The sequence below is a fragment of the Ruditapes philippinarum genome, unplaced genomic scaffold, assembly GCF_026571515.1.
Source record: "Ruditapes philippinarum isolate M1 unplaced genomic scaffold, ASM2657151v2 ctg1793_1_1_1_1, whole genome shotgun sequence".
Classification (NCBI taxonomy): Eukaryota; Metazoa; Mollusca; class Bivalvia; order Venerida; family Veneridae; genus Ruditapes; species Ruditapes philippinarum.
This window is the reverse complement of record NW_026852121.1, coordinates 94,970-116,815: the sequence shown is the minus strand read 5'-3', so window position 1 is coordinate 116,815 and position 21,846 is coordinate 94,970. Positions and strand designations below refer to the sequence as shown.

Genomic DNA, 21,846 nt, shown 5'->3' with positions numbered 1-21,846 from the left:
ATTTATATGATAGGCCATGTTTAAACATTGAAAAACGCGATTTTGGGTGATTTGAAATATTTTCGTCATTTTCTGTTAAGAAATATACTTAATTTAGTAATTCAACGCAACTTGACAGCAAAAATAATCATGATGCCACTTATAAGTTTAAGTTTAACTCACTTCAAATAGCCATAACAGATTCAACTTAAAAAAAACTACAAAAAATATAAAAAAGAAATTAGGTAATGAAACAATAACTTCAGATTTAAACAAAAAAGCCATACGATATATCTACTAACGTTTTTCTTGGCATCCTCATCAAAATGTTTGCTCACAAAAAGCCTACCCACAGCATTGCCCAAATTGTCATTAACATAGCTTACACAATCCCTCCATCTCACACGCTCTTGTTTGGACCCGAATATTGCCTGTTTATATATAGTTATGTAATTAAAGATATGAAAGTGGATTTTAATTCTGAATGAAAATATTCCATAAACCATCTATCATAATTTTGACATCCTCAAAATTATATATCAAAATATATTTAAAGGATCAGTAGTAGTTGTATGCAAACAACTATCAATATTCAAAAGGAACTGAAAAATAGTTTACTTTTTTCATTATACTGTTTTCAATTAGTATTCGTGTACTCTTCTTGTAATTGCTTCTTATCTTTAAATGTAAATGCGGGCGTCACACTGTCCCGAAATTGACACAAGATGGGCATACGAATATGAAATTTTTAATTTCGTGCGAAGGTAGCCCCGAAATTGGTCGACAGTCTCTCAACAGCCGAAACAAGTACGATTTCTACAGAAGGTCACGCGATCGCAACCGAGTCACACACGATTCCTACCGAAGGTCACGCGATCGCATCCGATACACACACGAAGTCACCTCAAAGATGCAATTTCGTACCAAGTAGTTTACCAGCAGGACACGCGAAGGTCACAGGATAGGTACACGACGTCGTATTTTGAGTACGATGCCTTCGTACGTGATTACGAGGGCGTCAAGTGACCTTCACCTACAGTTGGTATACACCCCACGGCCAACCGCGGCAAATTTCAGTTGCAGATAGTATTGGGAGCTAATTAAAATACGTTTAAACTTTATTTTGACTCTTCATATTACTATCAAAAAACAATTCTATTCACACAAAAATCTACGATAATAGTTATGACTTTGACTATGGTATAGTAATCTATCCACATTTAGATGGAGACGTACCGCATACAACATATGACGGGGTATTTGCATCTCAGTAAATTAGATTTGCTAGAGCTTTTAGCAACGTGAAGGATTTTAACAAGCAAAATATTTTCATTTCTAGCAAGCTACTCAAACAGGGCTACCGCTATTATAAATTACGTAAATATTTTACAAACTTTTACAATCGTAACTTTGATTTAATCTCAAAATTCAGTAGTGATTCAAAAATGTTTTTAATGGAGATGTCATTGTAATTTTTCTGTGGCCTTTACTAAAATTATTTAACGTTTAACCAAAAGGGGTTTTGACCCTACTCTTTTAGATATACCGCATCAGTTGGTCCTTTCCTCTTTTGATTACATCTGACGGACCAACTATACCCCATGTTTAGTGTTCAACACTTACAGTTGGTCCTTTCCTCTTTGTATTACATCTGACGGACCAAGTGGGATACTCTATGATGGACAGTTCTTAATGCCATTTGGGACTGAATTGCCTTAATGTTCGTCTTCTGCCTTGCTTTTGTTACTCTGTCTTCCTTTAAAATATTGAGTACTTTTGTTATGGTCATATGGGTATTCCTTTATATGTATCTACATGATCATTTCGGTGTTTTACTTATATTACCTTTTGAAACCATAACAACTGTTATAAATTTACTTGGCGGGGATACATTTTATTTACACCGTCTCGTTTATAGAAACATGGTGGGCTAAGAGTGAGGTTTGGTGCACTATTAACCGGTTTAAACTCCCCATTAGTACTTATGCTGCTGACCGGTCCAAGGCATCGCCCCTCTGTATTCCTCAGATGCACGTCTTTGTTATTTCATACTGTTTTGGTGACACTTTTGCCGGTGTCGCTTGTTGTTTTCTCGTCTACGGTAAGTATTTTCCCTTTTGCCCCTAGTTTTAATCATTTAATAAATCAATCATTTATTTGTTTTCTTTGATTTCCTTGTCGTTTACCATTATTTCGTCTTATGTATCATTTAAGTGATAAGCCTATCCGTGCTCTACCTTGCTACCTATCCGTTTTTCTAGGGGGGGTCCTTTTGTGTTACTTGGTTCTAGTTGCTGGGTCGTGTGGGTGTTGCGTTGATCTTGTTTATCATATTTGATAAAACTTTATCATACCACCCATGGTGGGCCTGTGGGCCTCATCTAAGGTGTATTAAAAGTAGCAATGCTGCTGCCTTCTTTTTCTCGGTTGACTCATCACCAAAGCATGTAATTCTGCAGGAAATAAACTGAAAATAATTGTAAACTAATTGCAAATAATGGAAGCTTTTGATGTCTCTATAGAGATGTGCGAGAGTGACAGATGAGGAAGATGGTCTAGCCGATTATATGTCCACCATGATAAACATGCAACGCTTGAGCCATTAAAATTGCTTTCTTCGGCCTAATCGTGGTCCCATCACGATGACATCGTACCAAAATACGGTGGTGACACGACGGTATTGCGGGGGCCTCACGTAGTGGTGTTCCCTTTTTAAGACTATCGGGAATCTTCGTGTTTACGTATTGTCTTCTTGAGGCTAAAAATGCCAGATTGCACCGATGATCACACGATGAAAAGACGAAGACTACACGATTTGACAAGATGGCTTCACGACGGCCTTACGAAGGGCAAAATTGACATACGAATTCAACACGAAAATGAATCTTCGCAATGTATTCGGGCAATTTTTTGGCATGCCAAAGATTTTGGAACCGCTCACGAAGTTGCTGCCGGAGCTTGAAATATTTAGCCGGGGATCATACGATGGCAAAAGATGCCCTCACGAATGGCACGATGTTATTACGATCAGATCCGAATTTGAACATTTCCTTATTCGTGTGTCCATCTGATGCCAAATTCGGGACAGTGTGACGCCCCCTGAAGAAATTTCATCTCAGACTGACGCAAATCTGTGACTGCATTATCGTTCGAGTAGAGACTCAATTCAGTTAAATGAACTTCTAGAACTTGAATAATTGCAATAAAAAGTCGTCTAACAAATAACTGTTTTAAATGTTTTACCTTGTAATACTCCGTTCTTAATTCACGATATTTTCCGGGAAGGTTTGGAACTCGGTTCATCATGAATCGCCATATGATGTAATTGGTAAGTGTTCTGTTAGTGGAAAGTAGGTTAAAATAATTATTATCTCAAACGTGATTGCTTTTTTAAATATCATTTAATAGTTCTAGCATGTTTAAAATTCATATTTCATCTAAACATTCTTTTGAAATACTTATTGATATCTGACGTATGTTAACACATATCACCTAGAGTCTGTCCTACAGAAAATGATGTGCTAATATACGCTTTTAACAACGTGTTAAATCTAAATGCTTGATTTAAATGAAAAGTAAACACTTATTTGCAAGAACAAATATCATAGTAAATTAAATCAATAATGCTTAAATTAAGAAAACAAAACTGATCACTTTCCCTTCAATAATTGATGCTCATTGGAATGCATATTTACAAATTTTGTTCGCATGCATGCCATGCCTTAATTCCACTTTTAAAAGTTATTATAAAACAATGAAACAATTAAATTCTTAAATCTGAATATTCTTTTTCTAATCTTTAGTTTCAGTCCTTAGAGTATAAACACCCTTTGCTATTACATTTATGTCGTATCACTTAAATATTGTTGCATTTTTTCTTCAAGAAATAAAGCCAAATAAAGAAAGAAGCAAACTCACCGTTCCTCTGTTTCATCAACAAGATCAATCATTTTTTTGAGATACTCAGGGGCATACACCACGACTGTATCAGTGTCGTTTACTGTAACGTTCACTCGTATAAATATCTCGTGTAGATACTTGATCCAGTCAAACTATTGAACAATTAAATCAATGTCATCAAATCAATGTATCAAATCAATGTCATCAAATCAATGTATCAAAACAATGTTTTAAATAACATGTAATATTCATCTTGTGTGCTAGACAATTTCATTAAGACTCGACATATCCAAAGAAGGTAAGGTCGAGATTTGGCAAAACCAAAAGAGATATCCATCAATATCACAGAAAATAATGGCGATTTAAAAGACAAAATTCATTTAACTTTCACTATATGTAAGGAAAGTCTTGACAGAGATGATCCACATAGAGATCAATGAAAACAAAGGTTTGGTTTGAGCTGTGTCTGATAAGACGTCCAATATCTCTTAAGACCTAACTACAGGCTGAAGCAGTTTTCAAACTTTAACAGTTAGCTAAAAGTATTTGAATCAATTACCCTGAATGACTAAGAAAATGTAGCAACAATACGTTAAAATATTACTTAATGTTTTGACTTTAAATTTGTATGATACGTGTCGATTTACCTTTGGAATCTGATTTTGTAAATCTTTCAGGGTCATTTTGTTATAAAGCGCTTCACTATCCCTTCGGTGCTCCTGCGGAGTAGTTAGCTACAAGAAAATGTAATGGTTACTGATAACACTAATTACAACTTGTTTTGCATAGTTTGATTTGAGGAAGGTAGTGAAGATGTCATCATCACGTGCTTGAGGATCTCGCGCTCATACAACATTTGATTATATGAACATAATTATATTGTTTCACTGTATCTTCTTTTAATTCAGGTAATGGAGAAATTTGTGTTGAAATGGTGAAAGAAAAGACAAATGACATCCCCTTGTTATATATCTAACACCGGGAATTTTTGCCAACCATATCTGTTTTAACACTAAAACAAAAAAAACTTAATAATTACTGACAACTAAAGTGACAAGTATTTTATAATCTTAAATATATATAAGATATAAAATTGCTAAATACAAAAACAAAACCTTTATTTAGTTACAAATCATGGATAATACTTTAAAAAAAAAAGACTAAATCTTACATTCGCGAGTTTGATTTCAAAATTGATGACGTCACGCATGTCCTTTTTAGCTACAGCGTTAGATGCTCCAAACAGAATAGCAACATTAACAGCAAATTCTTCATAAGCTAACAAACGTGGATCTTCAAAACCTTTCATGTAATAATCTCTGGACGACATTCCTAGGTCTGTCTGGTCGAGCTGTAATAAAATTGATAAAATATCAATTAACACATCTATCAAGTCCGAAGTTTCAAGCTTAATTGATTTGAATAAGGATTTCAAAACCACAAGGCTTGTTGTAACATGCAGATATTAATGTATCAATAAACCTTATATTGTTCACATATGTATAACGTTTATGGTTTTAAGGATTTCACAACTTAATATCAACTGAGACATTGTTATCTTGAAGTACGTTATAAAGCAATCCAAATGTGTCATAAGTGACATAAAATCAATGTTTTTTATTTGTATGACACGGAACAGAACAAAACTCATTATACTTAATTAAGATAATGTATAAAATTATCATCTAATATGAATGATTACGTAATATCCTCCTTTTTTAAAAACAAATATTTGGTTAATTAGAAGACTGCAATAGTTACCTGAATTATGTAATCATCCGAATTCTTATCATCTGGGCCGACCCATTGGTCTATAAGAATTTTGTTATTATACAATCTAAGTTTGGCTAATAAGTCTATTAGATCAAACTTGTTTTTGTCCCATTCTTTATCAGCAACCGGCCAACCACCAAGATCTTCCAGTACGACAAAAGCTGGTGCCAGATCTCTATCATCTATTAAAGCTGAAATTGGAAATTATAAGACTGAAAAACATAGCACATGAATACGTTATGAATAGTCCTTTAGCAATCTTTTGAACCTTGAACGACCAATATGAATCATATCAAAGAATCTTTTAAACAATTCACGGTTGCTGAATATAAATTGCTCTCGGGAAGACTTACTTTGATATGAAGCACTTTTCCAAGATAAAATTCTTAAATACTTAGTTTTAAACAATTAAGAATTGTTATTCTAACAAAGAAAATAAAAGCTGAAGGCCGCTTTAACGCTCAAAACACACTTACTTTCATTTACACAAGAACTATATAACCGTTTCGCTTTTATTGTACTTTCACTGTCGTCGTCTGATTCTGGATGTTCAAGTAAATCTAAACAAAGAAATAAAAGATTAAGAGATATTTCCTGAAACATTTACAATGTATTTTATACCTCTTAATTTATTTTTGCTAACGCATCTGCTAACAGTATTGTCCTCGGGATGATTTTTCTACTGTTACCCACAAACCTATGTGTTATTTATATACTATAATGTACTTTCAAAGTATATCAAAAGTGATATGTAGCTGGTAATATAACATTTGGTAAAAACAAAGTTTGTTTCATTTTCGAGTTAACCTACATAGTTGGTGCATCAATTATTTACCGCCTGTTTTGAAAATCTGTTTTAAAACATTGTTCTTTTTACAAAAATTACATAAATGTTTATGTAATGGGTAAACTGTTCATCAAAATTGTTAAGACCTCCATGTTTTCTAACAATAACAAAACGTGCTCAGTTGAACCATCTTCACACCCATTTTCCTCAGCATATCTCATATAATTGATCTTTGACTTACTAGTTAATTAAATACTCCCTAGCCTTCTAATTTCGATTATCTTTAGACAATGTGTAATTTCGAGCAGATATGGGTCCAGACAGATGCAAACTTTAAGCTGGATATCTGACATGTGTCTAGACTAACACATACTTCAAGCTCAGCATCCTATATGTAACTAGACACATGTAAACATATGTCAACTTCAAGCCGAGTATGTATTTTTATTTGTCTAAATAGATTCACAGTTCAAGCTGAATATCTTTTATGTGTCTAGGCAGACGCAAACGTTAAGCTGGGTATCTTTTACATGACATATGAAGATTTAGGCTGGATATATTATTCTTTATTTATATAAAGGTTGATGCATAAGCGGACTACTATACCTTTTAGCTGTATATCTATTATGTCTCTAAGCTTTGAAAACGTGTCGTAGCTTGTTCCATCTTCTGGTATTTCGTTGAATTTATTCCATGATCCACACGCATATTCAAAGAAATCTTCACATGGATCTACCGCATTATCCATTGATTCCAATAAACGAGCGGCTGTAAAGAAATGTCTTATAGTTACAGACTTCATTGATTCGACCATAAGCTTGCTGCACTTTTACCGATTCAGTCATTTGGTATTTTGAAATTTCCCCTTAAATGATGAGTTGTTTAGTCCAGAATTGAAAGATGGACAAGTTAATTTAGGTTACTATTGACTTTCGGAAGGTTAAACTTTATCAAAATTTTGTTGGCTCTATGCTTACAGGTTTTAATGCAATTCCATGTAAATCTTACCATTCTATCTCGTATACCAGGTATTATCTTTTCGGTTTTAACACCGTCCAGCCGTTACATGTCAGAAATTTCGACTTCAACGTTGCCCTTTGAATACCAGCTTTAACACAGTACTCGGTAAGGCACAACTTATGAAAGTTACTCATATTTCACTTACTAGCTTTGACGCAGTCCTCGGCAAAGCACAATTTATAAAAGTTACTTATATTTCACTTACCAGCCTTAACGCAGTCCTCGGTAAGGCACAACTTATAAGAGTCATCTATATTTCACTTACCAGCTTTAACGCAGTCCTCGGTAAGGCACAACTTATGAGAGTCATCTATATATCGACCATCCGATTGTTCTGCTAAAAGATTTTCTGAAGATTTGTCATTGTGAGAACTACTATATCCTATACCCGTTTCTGTTATAGTTATTGTCCGTACTAGAATAATGAAACAATACAATACAAATAGTGTAAAGTCTTTTACTTAATTTTTAAATGCTTGATAACACTGTACGTTAGTTTGCGTAATTGTACGTATAATTTATTCAAGTCTACTTTCTTATTAAATTAATTTATTAGGATACGGATGTAAAATGAAAACATGAAAATGACTAATTGTGTTTGATCGACTGTGTGATAAAAAGTAGACTTGAATATAAGATTTGGAAATGTATTACATAAAAGTTAAGTTATTTTACGTATTTTATTATTTCAATCAAATAGGTTGCTTACGTAATAGTAAAAAATAGTATAAAAGTACAATTATTTGGCCCTCAAAATTATGTGTCTGTTTGAATAATGTTTATCATCTTAGTATTTTGCCAACATATAACATACTTGTTATAGAACCAAATTCTACACAATAATATCGAGTAAAATTTACTTGTTTCATTTCCAGGTCGTGTCGCCAACACGATAACGAGGGCAACAGCTATTCCTGAACATATAAAGCTTACAAAAAGTAACACCACTTCTAGATACGTCCGTCCACAACAATAAGACCGCCGAGATTTTCCACTTGGCCTGAAATCAAATTAAATGGAATCAAACTAGACTAAAGCTCTAAAACTTTTGTACCAGAAGTGAAAATTTTGGAAGTATTATAATACGTTTACATAAAAAATAAAATAAGCTAATAAGTGAAACTTTACAAAGATCTTTTACATGGAAAAAAATAGATGCACAGCTAAAATGGGAATTTAACCATAAAATATAATTATGTTAATTTGGTAAATTTCAATTGATGCTGTAAATGAGTAACATTATATCTGTATATAGCATTAGTTTTTAATACACAAAGGCTATTTGGAATCACTGACACACTGGTAGGGTTAACGGTTCACGGTTTTAGCCGGTGCTAGGGGGCGTCAGAGAATTAGCATGTTTTGATATTATCCTTCATAAGCATACCAAATTAAAGCAAATCTGCAATTTTTGTTTGGTCTTTTAAGCTCTTGCTTGCAGATATTTTCATGTCAAATGAGGTACGCTTTTTCAAGTTACTTTCTATTATTCAGAATATGCTATAAACTCGTTATCAAAACAAATTTAAACACATATCTGACCTTTCTAAAGAATTAAAGAAATATTGATTTCTCAGGCATAAAATGCCTTTAAAATGTATGCTTGAAGTAAAAGCAATGATATTTTTTTCAAAACTTCTAAAAATAGAAATTTCAGCAAACATTTTGCTTTTTAATTGTAATACTGTTGTTTGCTGAACAAACTATGCTTTAATATTGTTTACAACAAATCTAATCCTAAATACAGTCACAAAATAGATAACGACGCTGAAAGTTTTTTAAGACTTCAGGCACTAATGTATCAGAAGAAAAAATATAAGAAAATATAATAATGTATACGAATTTGATTTGCAGTACACAACAAATGAAAGACACTTTAATAGGTGAAATAAGTTTAGCATTAAAGCCAGACTGTTCTTTACGATTAATATTCCCGCAACACAATCAAAAACTGTATTCTGAAAAGCCTCTAGTATAAACTGCTAAAACTGACAAAGACAATTGTTTTTGGTCTTTGTTAATTAAGATGTGATAGCAACTTACGAAATACATGGTGTATAATGTCTATATGCAGCGTCTCTTGTAGTTTAAATCAGTTATGTAATTACATTTTACAAATTGGTTTGATATTTAACTTGAAACTTTAGTGACAGGTGAATTTAATTAGTATAACTTTACAAGAGTCTCTGCAGTTGCATTGTTCGGAACTAAAGTGATGCTTTTAAGTTAAATATGAACGACACTATATTCTGTATCAAAGACTTTAATGATTTGCGCCGCTTATACTCGTCTTAACTAAACAAATAATAAAAATCTGTAAAACCATAATATCATCGTTTGAGTGCGCCTTCTTTCACTTTTTTGCATCTTTTTAATCTGTTCATTTTTAATCAGTGATATATAGTAAAGTAAAAATGTTATATATTGCGTTACATTTGATAACAAAATTTGTGTACTATTTCGCATGAGGTGATTATATGTGGTTAAATCAACTATTTCATAACATGTGATTAAAGCTCAATGTTTAAGTTATAAAGATAAGCAACATTCTTAAATATAATTATGACGTCAAAACCAGCATGACATCAAATTAATGACATTACCACCGGGTAAAGATCATCGTTTGTTGTCTATCGGTTCAACATTCATAGGCATGTTGTAATTCATATGAGGAATTCGTTTAAATTTTCTTTTTTTCGTTTGATTAAGATCATCATGTCTTGGTACTGATTGGAAACTTAAACTATTCCGTACTTCATTAATTCGTGAATTTCCGTCCGACTTCGTCGTTCTCCGTGGCGTTCGTTATTGACGAGTTCATGCACTGAATGATAAACTGACTGAATGTTACACTAATAATTTAGTACATAATATATCTATTAATAGTAAATAACAAAAGTATAGGTTTTGCTATTTGACTCAATAATACAATAAATCGGTGGCATATTGGTTAAGGCACTGTCGCACAATTCATGTTAAAGTTTGTTCTAGTCGTTCTCCAGCGATCTTAACTTCTCAAGAATTTGAAAAAATATTTCAATATATATTTGTGTATTTCTGTTTGGCATCACAGTCAAGTCTGATAAAGGCTAAAATTAGATAAACTGAAAACTAAAAATGCATTATCACGTGCTCCGACTTTTTTTCAGAATGATAATTAACCTCGATTTTATATGTTATAAAATTCTTTTGTTTTTATATGAACGATTTCAACAACAATTTAATTGACTTCTTTATTCATTTATTTCCACATTTTTTACAACAATTATCTAAATGTCAGGTCCGTGATCGTAAGGAGAATTCTAAAACAATCGTCTTTTCCATGCCTTTGATGGCAATCTTGGCCTCAAAGCTATAAAGATATCTTTTGTGTTTCTGTCAAAAGCTATTTTATATAATTTTCTACTTTTTACCTTTAACTAACACGGAATTGTCTATGAACTTCTACTACATTTCTATGTAGGGCGATGATCATTTTACCATATGCAGATTGCGCATGCACGAGAAAATACTACTTCTAGAGAATTTTTCATAGCAAAGGAACGCGTCGTAAAAAGGTCTTTACAAGTATTAATTACAAAATCTTATTAAGATCTTATTAATGCGGCTGAAAAAAGTTTTTGTTTGGTTTTACGGCGCGCGAACACAGTTTAGGTCATATAGGACCGAAACTGGAAAGATGATTTTGCCAAACCTCGGGTGTTACAAACTTGAGGCAACACCAGGGGACAAAACCACATCATCTACTGGAGCTAAGAGATGCATAGACTCCAATTATTTTAACCCATTTAGTCACCTCTTACGATCACGCAGGTCTGAGATTCTCTTCCCTCAACCCGTATAGGGCCTAGGCAACCCCTGATCAAGAAGGGGGTGCTGGGAAACAATATCATATATTATGCGTGTAACATTTAAGTTTATATGCACAGTAAATACGGGACAAACGCATTTGATAATAAAAACATACCAAACAAATCAAAAGAATGAGCGGAAATTTTACTGGATCATACTGCGTTTTTGATCATGTAAGCAATTGATGTGTGACCCTTTACGTTGGAAAACGTTCTTTTAGAACATAGTTAAATTTTATCGCTTGTAATCCTTGTTTGTTCCAGAAAAAACACTTTTTGCAGACATAAATAATTTCTTAAATCCTTTTATTATTCAAAGGAAACATGCTTTACTCATTTAAGCTCCATAACTTATTTTAATTTAATAATAATAATAATAATAATAATAATAATAATAATAATAATAATAATAATAATAATGATGATGATGATGATGATGATGATGATGATGATGATGATGATGATAATTATAGTAATACTAATTAAAATGTTGATTTGTTGTACAGTTTACTTTTTTGATACGGTTAAAAAATGCTAAAACAGCGTGACTAGCATAATATTTTGATCGGTAGCATAGTTAATAGATACCATGCAAACGAAAAAAATGTTATAAAATTTGTGTTAGAAAAAAGAAGGATTTCTATTTAAATACCGATAAAAAGGGAATATTATGTTTTTGTGACAAATTACAAATAGAGATTAAAATACAGTTATAGAAAAAATACAAAGTCAGTATCTAGAATGCCTTGTTTTAATTACATTTATATTTTTCAATATTTGCTGCAGGTTTAACTAATATATATCTCAAGATATCTAAACAAATTATGTCATATTTTAGTCAAAGTTTAATGAAAACAGATTAAGTAAAATAAAACACCATATCCTTACTGCATTTCCTCTTTCTATTTTTCTAGAGCTCGTAAATGTAGCCCAATCAATCTAAGCAAAGTTAATAAATTGTTTAAAACTGTTCCATTAACACAATTAAAAGTTAATCCGTACACATATTTCGTAAGAAAACTGGTTAGAACATATTCGTTACTCTTGCCACATCAGTCTTTTTTATGTATTTATAATTGATACTCCGTATGTGTTTTTGTTCATCGACTTAGATTCCAATTTTTCGAGTCCATTTTGAAATTATCCACATTCTAACATTACATAACATAAACTAATAGTTCACATTTTTAATTCGAAATACACAACAAAGTAAATATTACCAATATATCAAAGGAGTTTCCTGTATATTATTTTTTCTTTCATCTAAATTAATTTACTTGTATCTCTTTTTCTACAATTTCGATCATTAAAATGTTGATGTATTTCAAATGCAAATACACGTATTATCCTTTTTGCACTTTCACTTTCATATATAATACTCATTGTACTATGAATTTTTGTATATAAAATCACTATTCAGATTTAAGCCAATAAATTATCTCGTTATGTAAATAGCCATTGAACAGTCGAGTATTTTTTCTGATGATCTTATCAAATAAGATAATTACGATATAATCTTAGAAAAATAACGTTATTAATAACACACGACCGCTAACATTCTGGTGATATTTCCAGGTAAGTTAATATAATAGAAAAAGCCTTGCAATTTTACTGTTAATACGAGAGAACTATTGATTTCTATTTATTTGGGATAATGAAGCGATAAAAGCAGTTGCTTCTTCACATGTTTGACACATGGTCAAAGTTTTCATGTATACAACACCACATCAATCTAGATTTTATAGCTTCCTCCTTCTGAAGGCACATAATGCCTGAGAATCGAATACTAATTTTACCTTTTAGAAAGGACAAGCGTGGTTTCAGAGCATGTAAGATGCTTGTTACCCACTCAAGTAGCGCTAAATGTAAAAATAAATGTCATAACAGTAGCAAAATATAAATAGTATCATGTCTTCAAAATTTTGAGAAATAAAAAAATTAAAGCATTCCTGGTGCTTTGGCCATAAAATAGAAAATGCAAATCCATGGTTTTTGTCTACGCAATACTAATGTTTGTATCCATATTTGTAGAATGTTCTTCAATTGATTTAAATTCATTACATCTTATTTTATTTTGATATAAAAAGGTTTGTCTGTTTGTGTTTTCTGTTTTATACATGTATATAAAATTCTACTATACCCTGAATCTTCCATTTAGAACAATATAAAAATTTTAGCCGTTTCAGGTATACAGTACATCATTCTAGTTTTTTTTATAGCTTCCTCATTCTCAAGGCACATAATGCCTGAGAATCAAATACTATCATCAAAACTGATGGGAAAAAAAGTGCTGCAACTTCTCAATGGATTGAGATAGAGTAAAAGGCTTTTCAGCGTTGGTTACACGTTACCTTACGATCGACATGAGGACATTTTTAGCCTGTCACATGTCCAAATTCTGGCAACCCCTTGATGTATCTTTTTGATATGTGGCGGCGCCGAAAAAATGATTTCTTTTTCATCAACATTTCTCAAACGAAAAACAGTGTCTAAAAATAGGGCATTTTTTTCACTGTTTGAGGCCTCAAAAACGGGGGGGGGACGGAAAAGCCAAACACGTCTATATGAGGTAAAGGGTAAAAACACAGCCGTTAATTTAACTATATCGACTGAAGGATGGAGATATTTATTTGGCAAACTTTGACTAAAAATGCTTCTCTTAATAAGTTGACCAGAATATTTCAATTCGACATATACATGAAGTAGCATCATTTTGATGTATATTTTAGTTTTTTAATTGTACAACATAGAAATATTTTCAGTGGACTTCAACACCATTGCTATGTAAATATCCTGACCTTACTGAAATCCATATGGCCGTAACAAATCCATCTTTTGTAATATTTCTCCTACCAGACAATATTATGATTTAATCCTTGATACACTCTTTTGCTACAGAATAATAATTAAGATAAAAAAACGAAAAAGAAAAGAAAGAAAACATCCGTCAGGCAACGTGTTTGTGAAATCGTATATATTTTCAAGAGATATTTTGCATGCAATAAAATTTTGCACATGCTACGAGACATTTAAAAAATCTAGTTGTATAGGATTGCATAGATTAAAGACTAGCACAGTAATTATTCATTTAATAACGTAATAGTACCTTATTTTCAACGCAATTATGTTATCAATATAACGTTGATTTTATTACTATAACAACGCTGAAGCGTTTTACGATGTGAAACAATAACAACAAAAATGTGCTGAATCGTAGTTTACAACAATTTTTGTCTCAAAAATGTGCATATCTTCTTTTACTTTTTTCCATTAATGATTAAAACGCCAAACAAAAATCTATGCATTTAGAGAAAGCTACATAATTCTCTGTGTCGCAAGTCTAGTCTATGTTATACGGCCAATCTCTTGCTTCCACTTGCATGACATGAAACAAAATTAAAAAGAAAACTTGAAAAAAATGTTATGGAACGCATTGCGGGAATGTTCTCTCAAATTAACAAGTACCATGTGAGCAAACACTTATTGCTTTAATTCAAGTTCAAAATCCAAACCTTGAAGTTACTGAACTTTTTGATATCACAACTTCAGTTTAAGTTTGAGAACGCACCTATCAATGCTCTTCCAAATTAAATAAATCTGTTGAATTTCAACATTTTATTTTAACGTTCCGACCAAAAACGACTATTTGTTGAAACGTCGAAAAAAATGTTGAAATGAACACTTTGTTAAAAAAAAGTTAACAAATGGTATGGACACATTTTCCGTTTTTTATCTTCTTTTACATTGTTATTTTTTATAAACTGCAAAATAAGAGGCAATGAATGTATGATTATTTTCAAAAAATACAACGGATTAATTATTTTATAGTAATTTATCAAATATTAATTATTCATATTACAAAATGTTGATTGTATGACAATTTTTGAGATCATATTTCAGATGTAATCATTTTTTCTTAAACTATTTACGCAGAAAACAATTATAACAATACTATGAAGTAATCGGAGATGATCATGAATTAGATAATATTTTTGGATTTGTTTCAAAAATGTTTTACGCACAAATTAACATATCGTAAATGCGATGGCACATATGTGCCCTAGATTTTTTTTCACGTGCATTCTATCTATTGATGTGAGTGAGCGCTTGTTAATCTGTTCATTTAACAAGAACTAAAAGACAATTATCCGAGATCTGACTGGGCGTTATCTAAGGTTACTACAATGTACGCACTTCCCTTCCTGGTTGCGGTGTCCTACTGGGAAAATGCCAATATGTATAATGGTTTCACATTTAAATGCCGAGGTCTGCTTAAGTCGGTGCTAGTGGGTGGTAGATTGTATATATTATCACTGTAACTTATATTTCGTGATTTTGTTCAAGTTGATATTTGTATTGGTTATAATTGTCCGTGTATCGTATCGTCATATACATTTATTTGAAATATGATAATCTTCATCTCAATAAGTAAAACAAAATGTATTGGCGTATTGCAATATTTTGTTAATAACACATGACTGGCAGGGTGACATTTAATTTTGTCAACACGGGAACTGGTATATTACCCCGAGGCGAAGGTTATTATGCCAATTTTAGGGTTGGCAACGACCGCTGTCACACCGAAAGCCGGGTGCTATTCAATTCATTTATGCCGAAAATAACAGAGGGTAAACATCATGTACTCCGGGTATTCTATATCAGGGTGATTGAAGTTCGACCAAAACCGGACGAATGCATTTAAATACGATAGCCGGCTCAAGAATACAGCAAACAGATTACACAGGTTATAATTTAATAATATGGTTATTGCTTTTAAAAATTCTTTATCTTATATAAAGCATGTGCGTTAAAATACCCCCCTTTTCAATTTAACGCCCATGTTAACACAACCCGAGGGCAGATTATTAAAAAAAATGAGATCCAATGAGTTTTATTTTGCTTAAATGTTTCTGTATTTTAAAGACCATGCAAAGTTAGAAAAAGGTTTCATTTGCCTATAAGTTTTTAAGGAAACATCCTTTATCACGTTAACATTTACATGAACGTGTCAAATCCACCCTTTGTAAATTGTCTCTGCCAAACGGTAATCTAATTATTTCATCCAGATAATCCTTTGTTGCGGGATTGTTACCAGACATCTTTCGTAAGGCAACGTGCTTGTAAAACCTTATCCGTTTCAAGAACAATTTTGCTGGCAAAAACATCTTGTATGACGCAAAACATTTCAGATAGAGTTGTATAAATTGCATAGATTAAAGGCAATACTTGTTCATTAAATTTAATAGAGAAGTCTTGATTTTCAATGTAATTTTGTAAATTACGCAACAAACATTTCTTATGTAAATTAGAGATGTATCTTTCGAAACGCACGTTTTTCGACAACTGAGGACATTATTTACTTGTAAATATGCATATTTCATTATTTTTACTCTCCGATTATAAAATAAATACGAAATGTAATCATTAATTAGCCATGCACAAATTTTACATTTTATTTTTATATTATTATAATTATGATTGAAAAATTGTTTCGGCTTAAGTGATAACATGAAGATAATTATAGAAATAAGCTAGGATTTTCAACAGGAGCATTTCAAAAGACTTAATAATATACATGAATAGTAAGTTAGTACTCGGGCCACACAAACATGATTGAGAAAAATCGCCTTTAAGCAAACGCCTAGTTATAGAAAACAAAATTTCAGCATGTTAATATAAGCAGTGAAGACCATCTTATTTTTAAAAAGTCATTGTTTCATTAACACCATGATGATGATAATGACGATGATGATCATCATCATTTTTATCAACATCATGTTCGTGACTTTTCACTCAAATTTGAACTACCTTTTCGTAGGGTAAATAAATAAATAGATCAGTATTTTGACTATTTTCCTTTACGCCATTGGCCAATTATCAATTAAAGTCATTCAATATTTCAATTTGAATTTAGTGTGTTTATAATGTTCTTTCCCAATTTAAGATGGTATCCAACTATTTGACTCCCGGTGATCCAATAAATCATCCAAAAGAATACTCCGGCAAATCTTGATGAAGATCTCACCAACGCTGAAACATTTACAGAAATATTAAGTTGGATAAAAGCTGATGGTTATTTTTCTATATCTTCATCAAGAATGACCCATATCCAAACTTAGAATTATCAAAGCACGCATTGTGAGCAATCTTCCTTCGCATGGACACACGCATGTGGTCTGCAGAGTTTATTATATATTTTTTCGTGTTTCAAACGGTTTGACCCGGTGACCTATTTTTACCTTAAACTGATGATAAACTTTGTCGGAAATATTAATAAGAAGATCACTCTGACAAAGTTAATGAAGATTGAAACAAAAATGGACATAAATAATGTTATCATGTTTTTATAAGATTTGGCCTGATGATCATGTTTTTGACCCAAAACTACCTTTTTAAAAATCATGAACGATAAACGAACGGCAGGTTGAACGACGGACAACTGATCTATTTAAACAGCCCAGCTATGACTACCTTGTGCTCTGTTGAGTTTAAGTATAATGTAACAAATATTGATTTATTAAATAATAAATACAAAAACCTTAAAAAATAGTCTTACCTGATCTGATTTATTTATAAACAAAAACTGGAAAAAAAACAGTCTTACATAATTTGATTTATTGATAAACAAACCTAAGGTCTAGAGTGTATTAACCTTGTATATAAAATAAATGAATGATTTCAGGAAGGAACATGCACACGTCATTTCTCCTCAGTAATGACGTCAACGTTCCAAATCACGCTAAGTTAATTATATCAGCTTAATATATTTAAATACATGTAAATGTATTCTTTTTTAATTATCACGTTTGTAGAGCATTTATTGTTGAACTTACAACGACATAATAAAGAACCATTATCTAATAACAAACCACCTGATTTCCATTGCTAATATTTTATTTATCTCAAATTTTGCCAGCAAAAAAACAACAAAAAAAACAAACAAACAAAAAACAAAAAACATCCATTTCGTAACGTGAACCAGAAGTTATACTGGCAAGTTCCCCAAACAGGGTAATGGCAAGTACGTACATCGTAGTAGGTTCTGATTATTATCAACCAGGCCACCGATAAATATTATTTAATACTTTATTAATGAAACGCTTTACAAACTATTTTATGGTTAGATAACATAAGCTATGGGAAAATATTCGTCGTTTTATGATAAATTAAATGTTACGTTTTTATTCTAAACCCATTCCAGATTTGGATCAAAATATCATATTTTATTGTACAAAAATAATCAAAGATTGAAAACAATATTGTTTTCTTTTATCATTTTATTTATTTATTTGTAAATTTCATTATTCCATAACAAAATTAATCTTCTCTCTAAGAAGCTATTTTAACATGCTTGCAACTGATAATCAAGTCTTTGCAGCGTTTATCATACATTTATAGTCTCTTGCTATGTAGAAGGTACCAGAATAAATGTACACCGTGTACAACCAACCTGCAACATAACACACCAAAAATTATCCGTTATTTATATAAAAATCGTTTCAGCAGTAAATTTTTATTGCCCCAAAAATACGGGATACAAAAGTTTTATAAAAATATACGTTCAATTTTAAAATTTTGGATAACTTAATTTTTAAATTGAAAAGGGTAAATAGGAAGACTTAAAATATCCAGCAAAGTAATGGAGTTTTGAAGGATCAAATTCAGTACTATTTCTTTGGGCTGTTAATTTGGGTTTTGGGGAAAATTTTCGCGATTTTTAGAAAAAAACCCAAATGCATAGCCTGAACAACGCCAGCCCGTCCGTATGAAAAAAGACTAATCATGGATAGATCCCGATATGACCGTAACATGCCTTATTCAAATTACAAGAATCAGATTAGTCAATTAGAATAGAAATTTCACTTATTTGTTAACAAAAGGTACATGCCACTGTTTGTGGTTAGATCTAATGGTATTCAAGTTCAGCATAGTTATCTATCAACTGAGGCACGTTTACATCATTTATTTTTTTTAAATTTATTAATGATGTATGAGGTAAGACAATTTTAAGGTATGCCCAATGTATGCAATTATAAAAACTATAATATGATGCCATTTACTTAACATACCTTCCAGTTAGTTAGAAACCATTGTTTCACTAAATGATGATAATTTTATTTTTAATTCAAATTTGCACGTTATCATTCAAATATGCCATAACTGTGGCATGGTTTACGTATTTCTAGCGTTTGATATATCACACAATTTTGTACAGCTGCCTTAAAACAAACGCTTTTCAAATCAAACAAGCTCGCACGTGAGAAGATAAACAGCGGGGAGCAGATAGATAACTCTAATTTGTTATGAATTATATAATCTATTTTGTTGATGGATTTATTACACTCTTCATAAAATAAATGAAAAACGAGGTTTTTGCTATTTTGATGGGATAACACTTTTACATTTTATATCATATCTGCTGAGAAAGATTAGCACAGCTATTCCTAAATGTAACGTTGATTTATTTTATCAAAGCACAAAACAGTGCAAGCTTTTACTTCAAAGATTGAACACTGCAGATAAATGTTATGAAGTAGTTCTGATTAGATTTTGAAATGAAATTTTTATTTCTTTGTAATAATGGTTTTATATTAATGGCTAAGGTGTCTGTGAGATCGTGGATTTGAGCCTAGCACGTGGGCTCGACAATGTTTCTTCACATGTCTCAAGTGCAAGAAATCAACTATTGAGCATACTCGTTTTTGTTTTAAATCCAGCTGAAATAAATTGTTTATACTTAGGTATTTGTTAAACTTATCCTGAACGTAATGTGACTAATATATGACCTTTTAAAAAAGTTCTTCTTATACAGGTATGCCATAAGGAAACATGTTATTTCAAATATTATCTTTTAAACGACCATTATGGCCAAGAAATGCTTTAATTTTCATTTTGCAAAAGCTTTTTACTTTTGATGCCCTGTTATAGTTTCCAAAAGGTAATTACATTTATAGTGATTTAGTATTTTGTATGGAAGTCAAAAACTACTTTGTTAACATGTTGCTTCGTTTATAACATAATTTTACATTCAGCGCTATTTTGTTCAGATGATATGCATCTTACCAATTCTGAAACCATTTTTTTTCACGTTCTAAAACTCGTGTTTTCTCTTTCGAAAGAAGGAAAATTTTATTTGTTTCGGAGGCATAGTGTGCCTTTAACTACTGAAACACTAATAAAGGTCCTATATTAAAATAAAGGAATCACTCTATTACTATCCATTTGACATTTATCAAAGATTAAAACAAATTATGTCAGAATCGGTTACACTGCATCCAGTGTCTGATTTGTCAGGAAGTTTAAATCATTTTCGAAATTGATAATGCATGATATGTTTTTCTTATGCTAGTTCAGTCTCTACTCCAGTCTATATTCTACTTTATATTTCCAAGTACATAACTTCTGATTTGTTTTTTCTTCCAAATATTTTGATATTAATTGAAATATTTTGTAACACATGTATATTGAATATAAATAAAAGGTATATGGTTTTATAATTTTGACGATCTAAAGAAATGATCAGCGTTTTTAAAAGTTTTAAACGATACATTTCAGAATTAAGGCTTGCATTATCAGCGATTTTAAAAGTTTTAAATGATACATGTCAGAATTAAGGTTTGCATTATCAGCAATTTTAAAAGTTTAATGATGCATGTCAGAATTAAGACTTGCATGATCAGCAATTTTAAAAGTTTAATGATACATGTCAGAATTAAGACTTGCATTATCAGCAATTTTAAAAGTTTAATGATGCATGTCAGAATTAAGGCTTGCATTATCAGCAATTTTAAAAGTTGTAAATGATGCATGTCAGAATTAAGACTTGCATTATCAGCGATATTAAAAGTTTAATGATACATGTCAGAATTAAGGCTTGCATTATCAGCAATTTCAAAAGTTGTAAATGATGCATGTCAGAATTTAGACTTGCATTATCAGCAATTTTAAAAGTTGTAAATGATACATGTCAGAATTTAGACTTGCATTATCTTCGATTTTAAAAGTTTAATGATGCATGTCAGAATTAAGACTTGCATTATCAGCAATTTTAAAAGTTTTAAATGAAACATGTCAGAATTAAGGCTTGCATTATCAGCAATTTTAAAAGTTGTAAATAATACATGTCAGAATTAAGACTTGCATTATCTTCGATTTTAAAAGTTTTAAATGAAACATGTCAGAATTAAGGCTTGCATTATCAGCAATTTTAAAAGTTGTAAATAATTCATGTCAGAATTTAGACTTGCATTATCAGCAATTTTAAAAGTTGTAAATGATATATGTCAGAATTAAGGCTTGCATTATCAGCAATTTTAAAAGTTGTAAATAATACATGTCAGAATTAAGACTTGCATTATCTTCGATTTTAAAAGTTTTAAATGAAACATGTCAGAATTAAGGCTTGCATTATCAGCAATTTTAAAAGTTGTAAATGATACATGTCAGAATTAAGGCTTGCATTATCAGCAATTTTAAAAGTTGTAAATGATGCATGTCAGAATTAAGACTTGCATTATCTTCGATTTTAAAAGTTTT

At 31.3% G+C, this 21,846-nt stretch overlaps 1 protein-coding gene across 2 annotated transcripts in view; it reads right to left on the bottom strand.

The window, feature by feature from the left end:
• Positions 1-281: 281 nt before the first annotated feature.
• LOC132749637 (neprilysin-4-like) overlaps positions 282-21,846 on the bottom strand; it is a gene marked incomplete at its 3' end in the record, with an annotated part of 88,223 nt that continues 66,658 nt past the window's right edge. For both annotated transcript variants that reach the window (XM_060739494.1, XM_060739486.1), the window contains 10 exon segments: positions 282-410; positions 3,223-3,316; positions 3,898-4,031; positions 4,527-4,613; positions 5,051-5,230; positions 5,641-5,843; positions 6,129-6,212; positions 7,046-7,207; positions 7,725-7,874; positions 8,320-8,459. In XM_060739494.1, the coding sequence (XP_060595477.1) occupies positions 282-410; positions 3,223-3,316; positions 3,898-4,031; positions 4,527-4,613; positions 5,051-5,230; positions 5,641-5,843; positions 6,129-6,212; positions 7,046-7,207; positions 7,725-7,874; positions 8,320-8,459 (1,363 nt within the window).